This window comes from Acomys russatus, chromosome 11 (genome assembly GCF_903995435.1).
Source record: "Acomys russatus chromosome 11, mAcoRus1.1, whole genome shotgun sequence".
Taxonomy (NCBI): Eukaryota; Metazoa; Chordata; class Mammalia; order Rodentia; family Muridae; genus Acomys; species Acomys russatus.
This window is the reverse complement of record NC_067147.1, coordinates 27,256,995-27,280,635: the sequence shown is the minus strand read 5'-3', so window position 1 is coordinate 27,280,635 and position 23,641 is coordinate 27,256,995. Positions and strand designations below refer to the sequence as shown.

Here is a 23,641-nt window from a genome sequence, read left to right as displayed (position 1 = left end):
AGGTATCAATAATATTTCTTGTCTAGTCTCTAAATGTTGAGAATTTCAGGCTTAATAGAAGTTCTGTTTGGAACAGTCTGAAAAGCTAGACCAATTGAGATCAGCAGCTTTGAAGCTGTCCTGGAAGTAGGCTTTGAAGGAAGAGCTGCTGAAGCAATCTGAGACTTGATCAAGCAGGGTGTTGGAATAAATGTGTCAGTGTCTCAGCATCCTGGAGGATGAATCTTGTCAGGGCTCATCCAGTGTCACTGATGTCTGGCTTTGTTTTGTTTTTGTGTTGAAAACATACACAATTTCTCCCAATATATATATAATCCTACACTATAAATGCATGAGATGTGCAGGATACACAGAACGATTAAGCATAGTGTTCTGCTCTTTCTATGAACAGAAGAAAGGCATCTGTCTTTCTTTAAGCCAGTCTCCATTGTAAACCAGTTTACATTTGCCATTTAAAGGATGGCATGGTAAGTTGTGAGGATATTGTAGCGAAGGATTTATTGGTTATAGTAGTTGAGGTTCTGGCTGGGGACGTTTTTTTCTCGGTCATTCTCAGTTGTTCCCATGTGGAGCGTTCAGCTGTCCATTTGGTCTTCTTGACGACTTCTTGTATGGCCAAGGTTTTCAGGGGGCCTCCCTCTGGCAAACCTGATCCTCATTATCTTGGATGGAATCAACAGCCCTTTTCCTTTTCCTATTAAGAGAAATATAAGGCTCCCCTTCCAAAATAATATAGTCGTGGTCCTCCAGTTTGAAGCCATTGCAAGTGTAGAATGATTTATTTAGCAGTCCCTCTTTTACTTAGGTCTGTTTTATTTTGACTTTTCTCAAAGAAGATGTATAAAATTGAACATACAGTCATTTTCATGTTCAGTATCAAGACTGTATGTATGGTGTCCATATTTCCTCCTCTGGGCCCTTGGGCCCCGTTGTGCCAGACTGAGCTGCCACCTTTCCCCTGTGAGAGCATTTAATCATTGGGGACTGGCTGGATGCCCAGAGCAATAGAAAAGGCATTGACTTTTAAATTAACTTATTTTAAGCTCCATTCTACCTTTAGTGCTCAAGCACTTCCTAGGCATATTGTATCTGTGTAGAGGTTTGGGCCTGGGTTTCTACAGTCACTGTAGCCATCTTGCCCTGCCCCTTCTCCACATGGAGTAGGCAGTCTCACTTTTAAAGATAGGGATTGTAGCCTTTGGTTTTTGGGAACGAACTTAGGCTGGCATGTATTTTACTGCCTGTATTGTTCCCAGTGCCCCTGTGTGCCTGATTGAGCTCTCACTTGCCCCTTGCGAGAGACTCACGTTTATGGGGATTGGCCAGCTGCCCAGAGCGTGACATCTCACCTCAGTCAGCTCTCAATAGCTCTTGGTTGTGGGAGGTCTGCAGCTGCATACTCATCTCCCAGCCTAACTTTGGGTCCTTACACTGATTAACAGAGTATCTTTTTAGGCCAAAATGCCTTTGGCACCAGTTTTCCTGTGGCAGCCCCACTTCCTAAGGAGACTGGCTGGCAGTGTGACATTATCCTCTCACATAAATTCAAGATTGATGTGTATCCATCCACTTTTAAGAAAAAAACTTACATAGTAACTTTAAGGAAAAACCGCATCATTTTGAATCTTAAACTGTCTTTTGTAAGTGGCTTTATTTTATTAGCAGAGGTCCCATGCAGATTTTATTGTGTGTAGACCAGGCTGATTTAGAGTTCACATATCCACCTGTCTCTGTATCCTGTGTACTGGAATTAAAGGTGCATGCCATCACTGCCCTGTTCAAATATTTTATCTCAACTTCAAATTATTGCAACTCTATAATTTTAGAAAACAACACATTTGAACTATAGTGACATTCTGAATTTACTTAAAATCTGTAAAAATCTCGTATGTTTTAGTAATGTCAACCAATAAGAATATTGTTTCTTTTTCCCACCATAGGGAAAAACAAAAACATTCAAACTAAAGTCAAGCAAAGAAACGACAAAATTCTAAGTTTTGTGCCATCTCATGCTGCAACAGCAAAGACCTGTCCATCATTCCTTGGAATTTAGTTGTTGCTGTACTGTATGGGCAGGCCCTGCCAGAAAGAATTGACGGACATCTTGTAGCCAGAGAGCTCTGAGTTTCAGCTGCTGTCAATTTTCTATATTCTATTGGGAAGAGCTTTTTTCTTTCCTCTATTCTTGGTGCTCGTAGTTTAGCATTCCATCTATCGGTTCTCTGTTTCTCTGAGTATGAGTTAGTTTGATCTTTCTTAAAAGGATATACAGAGCTATAACTATCAGTATAAAAATTGTATGCCAAGAGAAACTCAAATGGAATAAAAATATACCATGGCATTTTGAATTCCTCCATTTTTTAAATCTAGGTGGTTAGACCCTCCCCCACCCCCCCCAGCCCAGCCTAGAAGGCTGCTGGTTTCCTAATTCCGCCTCTCCAAACTGCCACTCCATCTGTGGGCATCAGGAGCTGGGCTTACCTGCCCCAGCTCTGGGTAGCTGAGGAGGCTTTTTCCTCATGTGGACCCAAATTGGGTTGCCGTTAATCTATGTGTTCCCACTGTCTCTGTGCTCCCCAGATACTTGTCCCTCCATCCACAGCCACTGTTGTTCTGTGAGAACTGAGCCTACTGGCAGCAGCTGGGATCACATCTGTGATATGTTTTGGCCCATAGAAGCATGTGTGCCAGGGTTGCGTGTGTGCTTTCTGAACTGCACAAGGTTTGGGGAGGAAAAAAACCCCACCATTGCTAAGGAACCATATTCCCCTCCCCCCTTCCAAGTAACTGTAGTATGAAAGGCTGCGTATGTTTTCCACACTTTCTTAAAGAAATAGTGTGCCTTATCAGAGACTTTTTTTCTAAGTTTAGGTTCTCTCTAAGTCCTTGCCCCACATCTCAGCATGAGACTCTTAATCTCAGGTTTATGGATTCATGTCCCATGTTGAGCACCAAATGTAGAGTACTAATAAAACAATAGGTTTTGAGGCCAGCCTCGTCTACAAAGTGAGTCCAGGACAGCCAAAGCTACACAGAGAAATACTGTCTCAAAAAACAAAAGCAAAACCCAGTAGTTTTCTTTAACCCCACTAGCTGCCAAAATAATAGACATAGAGAGACTGATTTATTATTAAGCTGTAGTTTAATATGCTGGGCAGATTCTGAGCTATTCTAATCCTACTATCCTTAAAATGAACACAAGCGAATCACTTGCCGATCTAATTACTCCTAGGCAGCTTCTTCATCAGTCTGTCCTCATGGCCATGTGCTCATTGTCCATTGTGCCTCATGATGACTGATTTCTCTTCTGCTTCCTCTCCTCCTGCCACCTCTTCTGCTTGTCTATCTCCTGTCCCTCCAAGCACAGGAGCCTAAACTCCTTCTACCCCTCTTCTGCCCAGTCACAAGAATCTTTATTAGCCAATGAGGGATAATTGTGGAACGTTCTTTACAACATGGGTACAGGAGATGATTCAGCATTCATGCCCATGGCAAGTTGTAACCAGATCTCAGGGCACTGAAATCAGCATCTGAAAACACAGTACACAGGACCATCCTCCAAGAGTTTCATAATGGTCTCTGTCTGTTACAAAGAGAAGTTTACTTGAGGGATGAGGCCACACTTAACCTGTGGATATAAGGACACATATTTATAATGTAGTTAGGAATTATGCTGGTTTTAGTAAAGTATTGTTTCTAGGATCTACTGCAAGATCCATGACTTCACTAGCCTGCTGGCCAAGTTTTTAGAACCAGGCTTGATTTCCTCTTGTTAACTGGTCTTAAGTACAACAAGAGAGTTGTTGGTTACTGCTAAGTTATGTGTGCCACTACTGCATCTTTAGGGTTATTGTGCTGTATGGATTGTTGATGTACTTCATAGGTGTCATAGCTGGGTAGGACTGTTGATGCTTCTTCCTTCCTTTGGAAGCTTGCATGGTACCTTCTGGTACCATGAAAGCTAGTCCTCATGGAGGAGGCTTTCAGATCAGTTCCAGCTCAGAGGCCTGAAGTACATGTTATCTAGCTACCTCTGGTGGCAACCTAGGGCATTAGCAAAAGGCCATAATACTTTTTGAGAGTCTCTTGGACAACTGTGGCTAACAACTCAAAAGAAGGCTTCTCATGCCTGGAGTTTGACTTTTTTTTTTTTTTTTAGATTGTCATGGGGGTGGGGAATAACTTACTTTAGCAAGGTGAAAATACTATAGGAACTGATCTGAAAGTATGACTTCATTCACTTCTGTATTCATTGCTGTATGCTAGAAGCTTGTAGAATTCCTTTTCCATTATTTAAAAAATATTTCATAACATGAAATCTTGGTGTTTGGTATATGTTATGTATTAAAGGTAGCTAGCATTCATTAGATTTGGAGTCTGAAAACTATTGTTCACTTCTGGAATTTAAAAAAAAAATTAACTATTCATTTCCATTAGTTCGTCAACTCCTGCTTTTTGGAATTCATGTCTGGTGAAAGATGTTGGCCTTTGATTTTCTTTATTTTTCCTGACACTTTCCTATATTATCTTTTCTCCTTAATCTTTTGAAATTATTTTATTTTCCTCTGACCTTTTGAGTTTTGCTTTCATTTTTGGTTTTTTGAGACAGGATCTCTCTGTATAGTTTTGGCTGTCAGGGAACTCACTCTGTAGACGAGGCTGGTCTCCCACTCATAGAGATCCACCTGCCTCTGCCTCTGCCTCCCAAGTAAGTTTTGCATTTTTAATGTTCAAGTATTTTGTTTGGGAACATGGCCCTGAAGGTAGCAGTGCATGTGTGTGTGTGTGTGTATGTGTGTATGTGTGTGGTAGCTTTTGTCCTCAAATTACTAATACCTTTTATCTTTATTAAGATACTTGATGTTTTTAAAAAGGTTTCATCTCCTTTAATAGTGTATTTTCTCCATTTCTTTCAACGAAAAGAATAATGTTTTGGTCTTTGTCTTTTATTTTAGAAAGCCTCCTCCCTTCATTTTCTAAATCTGTTTTATATAGGAATTATTTAAAAAGCACCAAAGAGATGAGTAAATATTAAATCTACAGAGATTCTGTAAATCACAGGGTTAGTCACTGCCTGTTGCCAGCAAGCTTCATAATATTGGAAGGTGGAGCCTTCTTGGGCCTGTGAGTTAGGACTCAAGGCAGGGATTTCTAGCCTGAAAGGGTCATTTTATTGTCATTCCTAGTTTCAGGGATAGAACAAGTACTTACTAATTACAGTGACACATTCAGGAAGGGTTGTGAAGGATCAGCAAGTCAAAAGTTGATATTCCAAAGGGGAGCAGCAGAGGTTGGGAAAATGTCAGTGCAGAGGAGCAGTAAGTGCACACTGCCAGGTTTCCAAAGATGTTTGACTCTTGGTTGTTGATCTTGTTTAAGTGAGCAAATGTGAGAACTTGTGAGTGTATAAACTGAATTTATGAACTGAGTATTGCTTGTTTTTTGAGATATCTCATCAGAATTCAGGTTATTTTCATGTCTCATTAGCACATTTTGGTGCCCTATAAAGGAAGCTGATTAGAATATCTGTGATTAGTATTATGTAAAACACTGTTTCACACCTGTCAGGAGTGTCTCTCATTGCTACTCTCAACTGTGGTGCTCCTAGTCTGTAAGCCCCCTTTTCCTCCTCTAGGGTCATGGGTCCCAGCATTACTAATTCTGTGATTGTTTAATGCAGTTCCTTATGTTATGAAAACCCCCCAGTTATACACTTATTTTTGTTGCCACTTCATAGCTGTGATTTTGCTACTGTTAGCATAGTAATGTAAATATCGGTGTTTTCCCATGGTCTTAGGTGATCCCTGTGAATAAGTTGTTCATTCTCAAAGGGGCCGACCCAAAGGTTGAGAACCATTGTGCTAGGGGCTAAGCTATCAGTTTCTGGCAGGATGTTAATGGTGGGTTTGATGACTTGCCAGCTTAGTGTTTGTCTCAGAGATACTACTTAATTGTTTCTTGCTTGAATTAGAAAATGTGTCACTGTTTCCTCTCTTTTTCTTCATTTTCTGTCTACTTACACCTTTTCAAAAAAGATCCTTTATTGTAGCTAAGGGGATAAAGGTTGTCCTTATCATAATTTTCTTGATACATAATTTAATCAATTTTTTAAAAAAATAGTTACTTTGACACATGTATACTTGAGACTTTAATAAGCAAGATCAAAAATGTAGAAAAAAATGACTTTTTGTTTTGTTTTGCCTATAGAACAGCATGCTTCAGTCTAAGGCAGTTTATATTTAGAGAAGGTGGCTTTATCCTTTGCTTAACAAGTTACTTACTATTACAAAATAATATTTCATCAGAATATCTTCAGAGTCAGCCGACTCCCATGCCACTCTTACTGTTTTCTTACCTACTTTCTTTGTTGTTGTTGTTGTTGTTTTTCCAGACAGGGTTTCTCCATGTAGCCCTGGCTGTCTTGGACTCTTTGTGGACCAGGCTGGCCTCAAACTCACAGAGCTCCTTCTGCCTTTCCCTCCCTGAGTCCTAGGACTAAAGGTGTGTGCCACCATGCCTAGCACTCTTACTGTCTTTAGCAGCCTCTTCAAAGCTAAAAGTTTTAAAAATTGTTTATCAGTGATTTTATTTCAGGCATGTCACAGTTCAGAGCTTAAAAGTCACTTAAATATAGAAACAAAACTTTGGATGTTATTTTAGAAATAACAGAGCCTGTGATGAACGGTTCATAACCTGGTGAATAATGTTTCGTTATTTTGTCTTTCTGTGTTGAATATACGTGTGTGTGTGTTTGCATTTGAATGCCAGAGGTCAATTTCAGTTGTCTTTCCTCATCACCTTCCATCTTATGTTTTGAGTCTGTATCTCCCACTGAATCTGGAGTTCCTTGATTCAACTAGGGTGGTGGTCAGTGAGCTCCAGTGTCTCCTGTCTCAGGAGTACGCTGCTCGGCCTCCATGCTAGTACTTGCGTGCGTCCATGACCATGTTTTATATGGGTGTTAGGGATCCAAACTCAGGTTCTTGTGCATGTACAACAAGCACTTGATTGGCTGAGTCATCTCGCCAGCCCATACATTTTTAAAGTTGTTGAGTGGGTCCCAGATATTGGGAGATTGTAAGAAGGCCTCGGGGAAATAGGAAGGGTCCCAAAGATCCAGTGGGACATTGAAGAGTTAGAGTGCTATCATTAGTTTATACCAGGGCCTAATGATAAGTGACAAGTTGGGGGAAATATTCAAAGTAGTGTGTACTCAGATCGTACTTTGAATGAGTAACTTTACAGTAAATCAGTGTTGATACAGAGTTGATGTAGAGGAGCAAGATAGGTGTAGCTTAATGCTTGTGTTTTGAATTTTATTTCAGGAGTTGCTTTTCTACTTAGTGAAAATTTTAAGTTTTGTTCATTTTTGGTTCTTTTTATTGTGTTTTTCCTGTCTCAAGATTTTTCAAGTGCCTTTAATCCCAGCACTTGGGAGGCAGAGGCAGGAGGATTTCTGTGAGTTCGAGGCCAACCTGGTCTACAAAGCAAGTCCAGAATAGCCAAGGCTACACAGAAACTCTGTCTCAGGGGAGGAAAAAGAAAAAGATTTTGCGAGTTCAGGGAAAGGGGATAACCGTTACTTAGCAGGGTTTGTTAGGAGCACTATTAAAGAAGGAGCACAGTGCCCTTTTTGTGTATTTTCCTCATAGATTTTTTTTCTCAGTTTAAGTTACTGATTGACTTGGCATTCTGTTTGTGATACTCTTGGTGCAAGCTTCAGTTCCATGCATAGGAATACTATAAGGACTGGAGATGTACGTAGCTCAGCTGTTTCAGAGTGCCTACCTAGCATATAGAACCATGGGTTCTGGTTGAGGTAACAGCCTATAAAACTCAGCCTGTAAGAATTGGAGGCAAGAAGATCAACTTGAAGGTCTCCTTGGAGTTTTGAGTCTGGCCTAGGCTACCCGGAGACTTGTTTCACTTAGGGGGGGAAAAGCTTCAGTATAAATGGGAATTGAAATGGGGATTGGAGGTCTTTAGAGGTTATATCTTGAAACAACAGATCTTGTTTAGGATACATAGTTTTGTTTGCATTTAAGACTTTATTGGCATTTGTACTTGTTTTTATATAATTAGAAATATTTGATATTTATAATGTGTGATAATCTTTCTTTAGGACACTTACTAGTGGTAATGGATCTCATTTTGCTTACTTTTATTTCCAACTCTTGTGGAAAGGATACTTGTTAAAGATACTTTTTATAAATTTGATGAGTCAAAAATTTATATTTCTATTCCCTCTGATGGAATTCAAGAGATGCTAATAAGCATAAATTAACATATTAAATTATATTTGTATATTGTATATTTGATCGTCATGAGTAGCTGTCAGTAAATTTATATTGATATGATTAGGTAAGTTTCATAGTTCAGAATAAGGAAGTGATATATTTTAAACTATTGAAACAAAAGCACACAGCAAATGGCTAAGTTTATTTTATTTTATTTTTCCCTCTATGATAGAACAAGTAAGAAGTTTGCGACAAAGTACTATTGCCAAGCGTTCAAATATAGCACTTCTGAGCACAAAAAAGCCATCTGGGAAGACTGTATGTCCCCCTAAGGTAGGGGTGAAACCACAAGACAGAAGCCAGGGTAAAGAAGAAGTTTATACATCACCGAAATCTGAACACCCTAAGGAGAGTAGAAGGAGCAGCCGGCATGCTGAACACATGGACGTGGTGCCAGAAGTCTCAGCATCTTCAATGGATTCTTCAGTGTTATCTTGTGTTGAAATGAAGGATGAAGCTGAGTTAGATTCCACTCATGCATGTAACAACCAGGGTGAAATAAATGTGCCATCTCATGAGTTAAATTGTTCACTTCTCTCAGAGACTTGTGCTGGTATGGAAGGAAAGAAAAATGAAACTCTGATGGAATGTAAAGCTAAGACTGATAGTAGTAGCTCATTGTTTAAGTTTTCAGGTAAAGAAGATGAGCAGAACGATCTCGTTTCAGATGAAATGGATGACACTATTGAAGAAAGGAGTAGAGTGGGAAAATTTGAACAGGAAACAGAGGAGATAAAGTTACACTGTGAAGGTGACCAGATGACTGAAGAACCAGAATCTTCTGATATGTCTAGTGACTCTGCTTGTACAGATAACAGTAAGACAGAAAAGGGTGACACAGCTGAATGTAATTTGGAATTGAAGAATATCATAGATATTGTTGATAAAGCTGAGAACTCTCTTCAGAGAAATCAAATGGGAACATTAGGATATTGTGAGGATGTGGAGTCTAACGATGTTCAGTTACAGAGCACAGAGTTTAATAGATCAAACTTGGAGGAGATTGATACTTGTGCTTTTGAACCAGAAACTAGTACTTTAGAAAGTACTGTTTGTGATGTTCCCGACCAAAATTCAAAGCAGTTGAATATTACTCAAAGTATCAAACTGGAGTCTCATGAAACAGCAGATCTTCAGTATGACAGAAGTGGTTTAGAGCCCAAAAACACAAAATCCAAACACACAAAACCTGTAACTCATTCTAAACAAAGCACGACCACAGAAACTCCACGGAAAACTGTTGCATTAAAGCAAGAAGTAGTGCACAGCAAAGCTAAGTCTAATGTCAAGAGTCTGAAGCGAAATGCTGATGACCCAGAAGCCCCGCGTGACTGTCAGAGGCCGGTCAAAGTGAGGAAAAAACAAGTTGATAAGGACTTGAAGAGTCAGAGTTGTAATTCTGGGGTTAAATCTGTGAAAAGCCAAGCTCATTCTCTATCGAAAAAAACACCCCAAGATCAAAATATAATGCAAATGTCCAAACCTTTAACTCCTTCTCTCAGTGATAAGCTTCATGGTCACTCCGGCTGCTCTAAGGAGTCCCATCATCCCGCACAAACTGGACACTTACACTTACTGCATTCCAGCCAGAAACAGAGCCATAAGCCTCTGCAGCAGGCAGCAGCGGGGAAGGTCACGAGCCATGTGAAGGATGAGCATGACCATGCAGGTAGTGAGCATCTTAAGGAGGAGGATAAACTGAAGCCAAAAAAGCCCGACAGGAATCTGCAGCCTCGTCAGAGGAGAAGCAGCAGAAGTTTTTCTCTGGACGAGCCTCCATTGTTCATTCCAGACAACATAGCTACTGTAAAAAAAGAAGGGTCAGATCAGACCACCTCAGTTGAAAGCAAATATATGTGGACTCCCAGCAAGCAATGTGGGTTTTGCAAAAAACCGCATGGCAACAGGTGTGTGTGCGTGTGCATGTGTGTATGGGTGTGTACTTTGAGAAACTTGTAGGATGAGGATTGAGACCAGCGTGAGAACTTTCTAATATGAAAATAAATTATTTAATATACAAAGACTTCCAAAAGGCCCTTACCAATCCTGGATAAATGATAGAAACCTGGAACCATTGAATTCATAATAGATCATTGTAGAATATTTTTAAAAGCTTAGTCTGACCAATAGCTGATATGCATGAACACGTTTTTGTCATTGTAACCAGTTAGAATTTAATGTAGTCATTGCATCTGATAAAAACTAAAACCCTTTTGCTAATGAGAATTGTTATGCTACCTCAGGACTGGAGGTTATATGTCATTTTACTTGACTGCAGAACTAGTAATAAAGTGTGAAGGTCTTAATGGAATGGCTATTTTTCTTTTGAAGCTGTTATTTTTTTTAAATAATGCACTTGAAATACCCAACCACTACCATTTCAAAACCAATATTTTTTAAAAAATTTATTTATTAATTGATTCATTCAAATTACAACTCAGTTGTTATCCCATCCCTTCTATCCTCCCATTCCTCACTCCCTCCCACTTTCACCCTATTCCCTTCCCCTATGACTGTGACTGAGGGGGACTTCCTCCCCCTGTATATGCTCATAGGGTATAAAGTCTCTTCTTGGTAGCCTGCTATTCTTCCCCTGAGTGCCACCAGGTCTCCCCATCCAGGGGATGTGTCAAAACCAACAAATTTGATCTTGGAACTAATTCAATAGTAAAAGCAACTGTTAGATTACCTAGCTACATATGTATGTATTATGAAATAGACTGAAAATATGTATTTGCTTTTGGAATGTCTTAGTAGTTAATATAATTTGTGACTTCTAATCTTTGAGATTTTGACAGTTGACTTTACCACTACTTTTATTTTAGGGTTATTTTGGACTCATCTTTAGCAGCTTATCACATTGCCTGTCCATTCTCAGTGTATTTTCATTTGCTTTCTTTTTTGAGAAAGGACAAAAAGTGGCATTTGCTGCTGCAGATGGTGCTGATCAAATATTTATGTTGCTGTTGGGATGTCTGTCAATGAGTATATGTTAAAAAGAATTAAAACTTGGACAATATAGTTAAATGGCCATTACATTTCCCAGCTCTATCAGATTACATAAACCTGAAACTGAATTTAGAGAGAGACAGCCAATAAACAGCATTTTATACATCATTTTAGTTGTGGGAGTAAGAGGGAAGTATTGGGGTGGTTAAGTTTTATGCCATAGAGATTTTTAATTTTTTTGTTTTGAGACAGACTATAGGAGAGCCTGTTTTGAAAGCTCAGTATATAATCTGTGCTGTCCTTGATCTTGGGGTCTTCTTGCCTCCGCTTTTATAGTGCTGAAATCTTTTCTATTTATATCCTAGTATATTGTCAGGAATTTATTTAAAAGTATATTCCTGCTTTTAAACTTTGTAGCATGTTTGAATATAATGCTACCTTTATCCTAGTTATATACTTTTCATGGTTTTTATGGTACATTCACATATTTCAAAGGGAGCTTACTCTTCATATCAGAGATGAAAAGATAAAATTGCATTGTTAATTGTACTTTTAATAAAAGCCAGCCTTTGTCAGTGTTTGTGTATTTCAAAATTTCATGACACTGATGTGTGGTTAGAGTCATGGATTGAGAACAACTTGGTTACAGAGTTAGAACCCATGTTTAGTATGTTGTTATTAGCTCTTTAATAGATAAATTTTGTTCTAATGGCTTAGTCTTCAGAGTCTACCCAAACTCTGTTGTGGTGACTGTCACTTCATAACTTAAGCAGTTATTTTTGTAAAGCGGTGATTACATATTATTTAATATTTTTAACCTACATTTTGAGGCTTCTGTTTAAAGTACGGACTTCCTCTGTTTTAGTCTGCACTATGGCAGAGAACGATAGCCGTGGGATGGGACGAGGTATTGACCCTGTGTAATTGATCTGGGTGATGTACATTGGAAACAGTTAGCTCTTCAGACATCTTCAATAACTTTTTTCAGTCTGTGAATAAAGAAACCTAAGTCATTGCTTGTTTTTTTTCCCTTTTATATTAACATATCTTCACCAGTACTGGTTTGTTACATTGTCTTTTCATTCAATAAATATCTAAAGCGTGTTTTTATACAATCTGTAATTTTTTCAGTTTTACTCTACATGCATAAATACAGATCTATTAGGAAAGTCTATGGAAGTTAATTGTCTGATCTTATACACTAGTCACATTGAAAGCAGTTTTTTAATAGCACTTGCGACAGTAGAGTGAATCAGTGCTTTACACTAATTGCAACTGGAGTTAGTTTTTTTGTATATAAGTCCAGTTGGATATTATGTTTTATATTACAGATCTTCATGATATAACATATCTTAGAGACAGTAGATCTTTTAATAAAGTGTATTTTTTTCTTAAATTTATTTTCCTGTTATACATGCATCAAGATTATTCAATATACTTTAGAAAATGAGACCCTTATTATTTTTACATAAATGTGATTTTTGAACCTTTTCACTGGAAGGCATTTTGAGTGGAAATTTTCTTAGTATTTTTATATTATCTACCTTGAGATTCTCTTTCCTCCTTCTTTAGGAAGATGTTTGTGTCTTAATTTGCAGAGGATTTTCTTGTAGATTGGATAAAATTTCAAAAACAAGCAGCAAAACGTCTCCTTAGCAACATGAATTCATAGTGTTACGTTAAGAAAACAAAACTTTATTCTGAGGACATACTACTTTAGCTTAAGTGATTCTCATTTTCTCATTTTAAGTTTTAAAGACTTTCTTTGACGATTAGACTGACTATTAAGATGATTTAGTGTTTATGTGGAATAAAATATTATATGTAGTAGCAGTACATTCTGAGCTGTCACTTAAATTACCTAACAGGACTATCTTGTAATAATACCTTTAGTGTTAATTTATGGCCCATATCTTTTTAAGAGCAGCTAATTTTTAGAATTAACTCTAGAGTTTTAACACTGAAGTTTTCTAAGAATTTCTTCTGGCGCATACTGAAAAGAATTGAAATTTAAAATATAAGTTGTTTTTCAGTAGACCTGATTTAATTTTCGTTTTTACTATTAGCTTCTTTGTGAACATCATTAGAAAAGACATGAGTGTTGCTGCATTTTCCCACTTAATTAATACATACTGATTTGCTTAACTGGTTCAGAAACTGTACAGTTTACTTATTTTTATATAGAGATTCTAATATATTTTTTATAATGAAATTTCTCCTCATATTAATCAGAAATTTAAGGACAGAGCAAGAAATGGAGATAATAGTTGTTGGCTGTCCCATTGCTTTGGATTCTGTGCTCTACTCCTTAACTGCCTCCTTAGTCCTCATGTCTTTAAAGCAGTGCAGTCTCAGGAGAAGATAAGGAGAGCCTTCCTCCACCCATCTCTATCCCCTTCCTTTTCTTTTCTTCCCTCTTCCTCAATGTCGTTCTCTCTCTTTTCAGAAACAGTTATTTTAGTTCATGATGCTTAGAAGTTTTAACCTAAATAGAGATTGATGTTAACAGTTATGAGTAATTGACTATATTAAAGTAGACCTCACCCCTGGCCCTGGACCCAGGACACTGGAGAGTTTGCTACCATTGTTTTGTTTTGTAGAAAGTTTTATCTAAATACATTGTTTTAAAAACCAAACCTAAAGTACTAAGATGACATCTTTAAATGACAGGTTTGTTTTTCAAAGCGTGTCAGCAATTAGGTGTAATTATTTCCAAAGTAAACTTGAAATCAGCGATGATGATATAATTTTTTGATAAATTTTATGATGATAGATCAGTGAGGTGGCCTGGTCACATCAAATGGTAATTTGAAAACAGTTCACAGTGTGATGTAATGTGACATTTAAGAGTGAAACCATTGCACACTTGCTTTGAAGTCAATGTAGCTGTGGTTGTAGATAAATGACCACATTGATACTCTTCTGAATATCAAAGCTGTTTAGCTAGACAGTTGGTTTCAGGAAGTAGCAGTGTGTGTGCTCATGGAACAAGGACAGAACATTAATATTAAATATGAAAGAATTCTTCAAAATCCCTACCCTGTGGAACACCTACGTAGTTGAAACATTATAAAGCCACCACAGATCTCAAACTTTCTTAAAAATAAATGTTACATTTTAAAAATGTTCTCTTGGCTTGTGAGTAAAAAACCACTTATTTTCAAACCAAGTACATCAGGGAAGGTGAACACTGACAACACTGGCAGCAGGCGCCACTGAGGATAAAGAATGGCTAATTGTAGTGAGTTTCCTTAGGACTCAGAAGTAATAGTTAGGAAGACAGAAATGCACACAAGAATGAAGAGAATGAAAAGCTGCTGTAGCCGGGCATGGTGGTGCACATTTCTCATCCCAGCACTCAGGAGGCAGAGGCAGGCAGATTGTTGTGAGTTCGAGGCCAGCCTGGTCTACAAAGCGAGTACAGGACAACCAAGGCTACAGAGCCCCTGTCTCAAAAACAAGAACAAGAAACAGAAGCTACTATAAAGGAAGGATGGACTTGCCACCACTTTAAAAACACCTCTTAGGGGGCTGGAGAGATGGCTTAGTGGTTAAGAGCACTATCTGCTCTTCCAAATGATCTGGGTTCAATTCCCAGCTCCCAAATGGCAGGTCACAACTGTCTGTAATTCCAGCTCCAAGGGATCTGACACTGATGCATATAAAATAAAGTTTAATAAATTATGAAAAAAAAAAAACACCTCTTAGATGGAGCACTAATTTTGATATTTCCAACATGAAAATAATACCTCAGATGTATATATAATTGGACTATGGCACTCATGCTATTAACTTTAAACATTCCATTTGTTTTTAAAGGAGTAGGTAGGCCCTGTCTGGTGGTGCCACTATTTACAAAATAAGTGCCACAACGTGCTAAAATGATAAAAAGCTATCCCCAAATCCTTAGCTATCATGAATTGCCAGACTGAAAAAGGAGAAAGGGGAATGAAATCTAAATATTCAAGTGAGCTCATAGTATTTATGTCTAAGTTGTCATTTTATTTCTGAGTAGTTGCAATTATTCTTGCCTTCTGACTTATGAGGTGATTTCTTAGGTGGAACACAATAAAGGAAAAACTTTGATCAGGAGGTTAGAATTAAAACCTAAATATGAGTGCATTCATGTTAAGGTGGAATGTTGTTTATTGGGCAAATGATTTCCCAAAACACAGAAGCATTAACTAAGAAAGCCCACACCCAAATTTAAACAAAAATGCCTTAGCTGAATCACCATGGTACATTGGATCATGACTCGGGTACCTACTGGCTACTAGGAGTGAGAGACTTTTACTCAGATTTTTTTTTTTCTTTTTAAACTTTTTTTTAAAAGTCAAATCCCTCAATTTTCTGTAGGATTTCACTGCTAAGTTAGGTGGACTCTGGTGTAAGACCTCACACATTACCCTTCTCACTGTTTGTGTTTTGTGCTTTGTTCCACGGGAGCCCAGTTTTCATTGTGTCTTCAGTCCTATAATCCCCTAGTTTCTCCCCTCATTTCTACTAGAGAGAAAAGCACTTGATTTAAAAGTTACATTTTCATGAACTACTCCTTAGGACCCTGCTCCGTGTTGAGCTGTTGCATACATAGAAAGTATGAACACTATCTGAACATTAAATACTGTTTTCAGTTGAGATTAAGTTTTTAAAAAAACACTTTTTCCCTTTTCTTCCCCCTCCAGGTTTATGGTTGGCTGTGGAAGATGTGATGACTGGTTTCATGGTGACTGTGTTGGGTTAAGTCTTTCTCAAGCACAGCAAATGGGAGAGGAAGACAAAGAATATGTTTGTGTAAGATGCTGTGCTGAAGAAGATAAAAAGACTGACGTATTAGACACAGATATTTTGGAAGATCAAACTGTAGTTGAAGCCCACAGTGAAGATAAAACAATGGAGTGTGAAAAGCTTGGGTCATCATCAAAGCACACAGTAGCCAATGATAAAAGCAAATACATGGACGATACTGTAAAGCCCAAGGTCAAAATTTTAAAACGGGTAAGCTTTCCAGAAAGGTAGTGCATTTCTTATTTTAAGAGCTTTGCATGGACCCAAATGAGGTTCCGAATTTTGTCCTTCAGGTGTATTACAATGTACGTTCTTACAACAATGGGTTAGTGGCGCACGCCTTTAATCCCAGCACTCTGGAGGCAGAGGCAGGTGGATCGCTGTGAGTTCAAGGCCAGCCTGGTCTACAAAGCGAGTCCAGGACAGCCAAGGCTAACAGACCCTGTCTCAAAAAATGTAAAAAATAAAAAGGGTTGAATTTTTTTTGTTGTTGTTGTTGGGGGTGGGTTGTTTTGCTGAGAAGTAGGGATTTTGACATACACAATTTTTGTGCTGTCTCTAAGCTGTAGGTTTATATTTGAATTATTGTTGTCCATGTTTATGTAGCTGTATGACTTAACTAAATTTGCAGTATAAGTATCTGCTAATTCTTTAACCATTTTGCATTATTTTCTTTTAAGAATTAACAAAAAACAATTGTAACCTTTGACCTCTTTTGCTTAGAAGTCACACCTCCCAGATTTCCTGTTGAACTGTGAACTTCTAAAAGTGTGTTTTCCCTGATCTGACATTTTAAACCATCTTCTAAAAGAATTTTATGCAGAGGAGATAACACAGTGTCAATAAGTGTATAAGAATAAGCAAATATCGCATCAGATTTTAGAATCTGAAAGAACTAGAAGCCCTTGGTCTAGCCGTTCTGATCTGTTAAACCACACATTGCTGGGAGAGAAGCCATAGCTTCTGTTTTAGATGACCAGTGAGGGAACACAGCCCTGTTCAGAAGGTCTTCAGTTTGCGCTTATGTGGTCGCTCATAGTTGTCTGCTAGTTCAGCTCTAGGGGACCTGGCACCTCTTCAGACCTCCACAAGCACTGGGCATGCATTTGTATTCTCAATGTTAAGTCTAGTTGGAAAAACCAAAAAATTGTACTGTCAGATTTCTTTCATTTACATTTAATTGATATCTGTCTTTATAGCAATTTTCATTTTAATGAAATAAATTCTATTTCCTAGGAGTCTGGAGAGGGAAAAACTTCATCAGACAGTAGAGATAATGAAATTAAAAAATGGCAGCTAGCTCCTCTTCGCAAGTTGGGGCAACCAGTTTTACCTCGGAGGTCTTCAGAAGAAAAAAGTGAAAAAACACCAAAAGAATCTACAGCTAATACTTGCGCAGTAGAAAAAGCATCAAAATCAGGTAATAAGGCTACTAGAAATATATACTATATATTTAATGTATTTGAAGGTTTGTATATCTTGGAAAAAAAAAAAACTTAGTGACAGTTGAAATGAATTATTCACCATATTTGTAAAACAGCAACAACAAAGCATTGCTCTAAATATAGGGGATACTACTAGTTAGTGCAGTTAGAACACCTTTACCCTGTGTTCCTGGCACTTGAATATTAGTGAAAGAAGATAGACAATAAGCTGACAAGTAAAGAAATGATATCAGAGATGTTAAGAAAAGTGTGAAGGGGCTGGAGAGATGGCTCAGAGATTAAGAGCACTGACTGCTCTTCCAGAGGTCATGAGATCAATTCCCAGCAACCACATGGTGGCTCACAACCATCTACAATGTGATATGATATCCTTTTCTGGCCTGCACCTGTACATGCAAGCAGAGCACTATATACTCAATAAATACATCTTTAAAAAAAAAAAAAAAGAAAGAAAAGAAAAGTGTGAAATGAGCCGCAGAGCTCCAGTTGGGGAGAGCCAGGGAGACTGATGTAAGAGGAAGGAGGTAACTTGTAAAATTTGGAGCCTACAAAACATTCTGAAAGAGAGACAGGTCAGGAGCAGGAGCACAGTGAAGGAAGGCTTTCAGGCTGAAGCAGGCGTGCGTTTGCGCAGTAAGAGCCTCAGTAGGAGTGAGTGGGAGCTGATGGGCAGTGGGTAGAGCAGTATAAGCGTGGCAGTAGATTAGTGCTGAGAGGCAGGTTCAAGGAAATCTTGGAAGACCGTGTAGTTTAGTCTGAATATATGTGAAATCTTTGGATTTTGTGTAGGGCACTAATAGATAACCTTAGTTTTAGCCTCTAGGCCTGTAGGAAGAAAAGAGTACACTTATTAGGAATGTATAGCAGGGTCCTATAAATGACATGATAGTTGCTTGTTACACAGGTACAGCAGATGTACGGAAAATGTTCGAATTAAGATGGCTTTTACAGTAGAGTTTACAGAACTTGATAATGGATTAGTCATTGGCAGATGAAGGAAGTGGGATGATTGCATAGAATTTTAGTTTCATTTCATGAGATGAAAAAAGAAAAAAATTGAAAAGGAATGCTTAAAAAATTATGGCTTTTGTCATTAGAACTTTGAAATTTTATTAGACATGCAGGTAGAAATATTTAAGTAAACCTTTAATTGATGAATGATTTTAAGTGAGCTCGTGATTTGGAGCCCGTTGTATGAATTTATGACTCATAAGACCATTCCATAGTAATTATGTAATATCAAAGATTTACATAAAAAAACCAGTTCTAGAGAGTTTCATAGTGGACAGGCAGAAGCAGAGTCATTAAAATACCAGCCTGTTTGTCTGTTTTTGTTCTACAGTGTGAGAATAGGAAGGATCCAGCAAGGGTGACTTGATAGGGAGGAAGGCCTGTGAGATGGGGAGAAGTGTCCTCTAGTGCTGAAGTCAGGTGTCACCTGGGTGTCTTAGCAGCTGAATAGGATAGTAAACCTCTGGCTTAGCAAAGTAGGTGTCACTGATGTCTTTGACAAGAGTGCTTCCAGAGAACAGTTGGACGGAAGCAGTTGTCGTAGCTCATGGCAGAGTGTAATGGTGAGGAGCTGGAGGGCTTCGCAGCAGGGGACCTGTAAGATGCCTGCTGAGCAGGGGTGTAGTGAGTTGTAGATAGAGGCAGGCAGAGGTGGCAGCAGGGTTAAGGAATTTTCCTTAAGGAGATAGGGTCTATTCTCTAATGTGTATTTTTGGTGCCAGTTGTCTGTAAATATGTTGATTTATTTATTTCTCTATTCTCTGTTTTGTTTATTGCTCTGTTTTTTTTTTTGTTGTTGTTGTTTTTGTTTTTTTGTCGGTAGTCACTGTTTTGGTAATATTGTAATGTTTTTAACTCAGGATTGTTTTGGCTGTGTGAGATCTTTTGTGGTTCACTACAAATTTTAGAAGTAATTTTTCTATTTTCATGTTGAGAATATCTTTGATTTTTTGCAGAGGTGGGGTTTGAGACAGGCTTTCTCTGTTTCAGTCCTAGCTGTCTTGGAATTCACTCTATAGACCAGGGTGGCCTCTAACTCACAGAGATGTGCCTGCCTCTGGCAAGTGCTGGGACTAAAGGCATGAACCATCGCTGCCCAGGATCTTTGATATTTTGATAGGAATTGCATTGACTGTAAATTGCTTTTTCGTAAGACAAACATTTTAGTGTATTTTTCAATTTGTAAACAAGGAATAACTTCCTCTGTATTTTAATTTATTTTACTGTGGTTTAAAAATTTGCACTTAGGAAAATTTATTCCTAGGTATTTTATTATGTCTGTTAGCAATGAAGTTAATTTCCTGATTTCTTTCTGAAGAATTTCATATATTGTTAGATATTTTAAAACCATTACTGAGTTCCATATATTGATTTTTATATTATACAACTTTACTGTCCTAAGAGGGTTGGGTTTTTATTGCTTGTTTGTGTTGTTTTATGGAGTGTTTCATATGTATAACATCATGTCTCCCACAAGGGTGATATTTTGACCTCATTTTTTGTTTAGAGGTCTCTCCTTCTGTTCTCTTGTCGTAATCTTCTGTCCTCAAATCTGAAGCTTTTTTGAGTGTTGCATACCCTGTGAGTTTTTATATTCGGGGCGTTCAATCAGTGGTAGAGAACAGTGGGTGCAGTAAGAGAAAGAAAGCGGATGTGAGCAGGGGTGACGTCAGGAGAGGGAGAAGTGCTAGCTGTGAGTCTGCTTCTCAATAGAATGTGAAATAAGTAGAACAAATTGGAAGAAGGGAATATTTTGTTAAGAGAAGAGAGTGTGAAATGTCTCAGATGGGATGTCAGAGTTCCTGGGAAGATAGGATAGTAGGTTAGGGCACAAAATCAAACTACCTACTTGTTTATCAGAGAGAAAGCTCTAAACATGCAAGAGAATGGTAATAGTGTGTCATCTTACTGTGATTTTTATTGGAAATGAGGTTATGAAGATAGTAAAAATGGTTGGTAGAATAGTAGGGTGTGAGACATACCATTAATCATTTAGGAAGTACAAATAAAATCACCATGGGATATCAACTTACCTCTTAAGAATGGTTGCTATGGGAAGGACTAAAGATAAGTGGTACTACCTAAGTGTCTGTCAGTTTATGCACATTATATACACAGTAAAGTTCTGCTCTTTCTTATATGTGGAGTTTAAAATGTTCATTTCATAGAAGCTAAGACTAGATGGGTAGTTTCATGAGCTGGTGGTTACCAGAGGTTGGAGAGAGTGGAATAGGAAATCTCGTAAGATGGGCTAAGTTACAAGCAAGGTGTTCTGGCATATTATTAACACAGAAGGGTGAGTGCAAATAATAGTAATAATGTATGTTTCAAAGTTTAGAAGAATTTGTCTGTCTGTCTGTCAGTCTATCATCTATCTATTTTTACGAGACAGAGTTTCTTTGTGTAGTCTTGGCTGTTTAGGACTTGCTTTGTACACCAGGCTGGCCTCACACTCAAAGATCTGCCTGCCTCTGCCTCCCCAAATGCTGGGATTACAGGTGGGCACCATCACATTTTGTCTTAGAAGGTGTTTAAATGTGTTCATTTATAGAAATGATAATAATGAGATAAATTTAAGCTGATTTATACATTACATGCTATTTATCTGTATCACAACAATATACTCCACTAATAAGGAGAGTGTTTTTATATCAAATTCATTTATAAAGATTTACTTTTATTATTTATAAGGATGTGTTTTGTGCCTGTCAGTGTGGAGGTGTGCATGTAAATGCAGGTATCTCTGGAAGCCAGAATGTCAGATTCCTCCAGAGAAAAAAATTGTAAGTGATTGTGAGTGGCCTGACATGGTGCTGCAAACCGGATTCTGGTCCTCTAGATGAGCAGTGCATGCTTTTGAGCAGTGATCCACCTTTCATTCTACCTGGAATAATTTTTTTTAAATACCAACAAATAGAAAACAAAAATAATTATTAAGCTGAGAATATTCTAGGATAAATGAGCTTATGTCAAAGTAGTAGGTTGACATTGAGATTTTGGAAATGTATGTAAATTAATAATGGTAAAAAGAAAAACCGATGGAGTGAGTTGGCATTCAGCTAATGTCAGGTGTAAGGCATAATAAGCCTTGTCAGTTCTGTAACTCATTAAGGTCTTTAAATTATTAGTTTATATAAGAGGTTTGGGTCAGATTACCTAAGTAGCTTTTTAAAGGTGCAGTAGCTTAAGTATCTATGAAACGTACATTGACAAGGAGAAAGGAATGCATACAGTTTAGGGCTTTAGGACCACTCTTTGGTCACTGGACATTTTAATTAGCACTTTAGCACCAGGACTACGTGAATAATGGACTGTGGGCTCTGGCGTTATTTCTAAATAGTGTTTGGTCTGCTTTGATTTAAACTTGCATCATGTGTTATAAAGAAAGTGTTTCCTAAAACAGTTTCATGAGTTTAGGTACTTTTTAAAATTAGGTACTCATGAGAAGCACGAGATAAAAAAGAAGAAAGTTGAAAAGAGTGGACCTAATGTGCACACCCCAGCTGCTGCTTCCAAGCCTTCTGCAGATCAAATCAGACAGAGCGTCCGGCATTCTCTCAAAGACATTCTTATGAGAAGGTAACATGTTGTTATCACAGACAGTTGAATGGCATGTGTTCCATGTATTTGAAAATAATTGAATTGTTTTAATTTTAAGACTTACAGACTCAAATTTGAAGGTCCCAGAGGAAAAGGCAGCAAAGGTTGCTACAAAAATTGAAAAAGAACTTTTCTCTTTTTTTCGGGATACAGACGCCAAGTATAAGAATAAATATAGAAGCCTGATGTTCAATCTAAAAGATCCTAAGAACAATGTAAGTAATTTGCTTTGCCTTTATGGAATTTTGTGTGTGCATGTGTATGTGTGGGCACACATATATGTTGATTCTTTTATCAGAGGACAACTTTGACGAGTCAGTTCTCTACAGTGTGGATCCAGAGAATTAAACTTAGGTCATCAAACTTGGCAGCAAGTGCATTTACCCACTGAGCCATCTCACTAGTCTTATAAATGTTTATGCTTGCAACTTTCCTAAGTAGGGATATGAGATTGCAGTGATATAGCTCTTCAGTTTATTAATTGGAATGAGACTATAGATTTGCCTCTTGGTTTAGACTCCACAGATATTTCCTATAAGAGGTTCATAGTCTGAGTGCATCCCTGAATAGCTGTGAATGTGATCCAGCATGTTTGTAGATGACATTGTGTCGCATTGTGAAAACGTGGAGGACCCCTGAGTAGCTCATACAACACCCTGTGTTTGTAGTTTGCTTCTGGTACTAGACTAAACTCAGGGCCTCATGTCAACAAGTTTGCTCTCAGCGACTGAGCTCCTTCTCTCATAAGAACGTAATTGTTCGCTGGCAGGGAGGGGGGACAGGCTCTTGAACTTAGATGTAGCTGAGGGTGACTTTAAATTTGTGGTTCTTCTACCGCCAACTCTTGAGTGCTAGGATTGCAGGCTTAACACACTGTTCAATTTACACATGCCTGGGACTCAAACCTAGGGCTGTATGCATGCTGAGCAAGTAGTTTGCCAACTGAGTGGCGTCTGCAGCCCAAGAACATAATATTTTAATAAAGTCTTTTTCTACTGATTGTCATCCATAAGGACTCATGCATTTCTGCATCTGTTTTTTTAATCAACAGCAGATCAAAAAAGCTGGGAAAAAATTGCATGTGTATTAAAGTGTACAGGCCTATGTTTCTAGTTGTTATTCCCTATGTAATATGTGCAACAAATATGCACACAGCTCTTAAGTAAATATAGAGATAGCCTATAGTCTATAGACAACACTGATGCATCAAGAGAAAGCTATCCTTAGGTGATTTTGCATTGTGCACACATCTGAGTGTAGTTACACAGACTAAAGCAGCTAAACCATCATCTCTCTCACCAAGCAGTAAAGTAAAAATCTTAAAAACAGACGTCATTACATTGATAAAAGCCCTGTAATTCAGTGCCTTACTCTAAGTAGAGTGGTTATTATAATTTGTCCTGGGGTAGACGTAATACAATTAGTACAATTTGTTACAATAATAAATTTACAATTTATTATTATGTTGATGGCTAAGTTTCATTGTACTTGCTTTTTCATATTGGTTTTTGTTTTTTCGAGACAGGGTTTATTTATGTAGCCTTGGCTGTCCTA

The 23,641-nt window shown here is 37.9% G+C and overlaps 1 protein-coding gene across 8 annotated transcripts in view; it reads left to right on the top strand.

Moving 5' to 3' along the window:
• The window catches only part of Phf3 (PHD finger protein 3), a 75,086-nt gene that overhangs the window by 37,254 nt on the left and 14,191 nt on the right, over positions 1-23,641 (top strand). For all 8 annotated transcript variants that reach the window (XM_051153008.1, XM_051153004.1, XM_051153003.1 and 5 more), the window contains 5 exons: positions 8,470-10,204; positions 15,929-16,241; positions 17,268-17,451; positions 21,922-22,066; positions 22,146-22,302. In XM_051153008.1, coding sequence (XP_051008965.1) covers positions 8,470-10,204; positions 15,929-16,241; positions 17,268-17,451; positions 21,922-22,066; positions 22,146-22,302 — 2,534 coding nt within the window. The remainder of the gene's footprint in view (positions 1-8,469; positions 10,205-15,928; positions 16,242-17,267; positions 17,452-21,921; positions 22,067-22,145; positions 22,303-23,641) is intronic.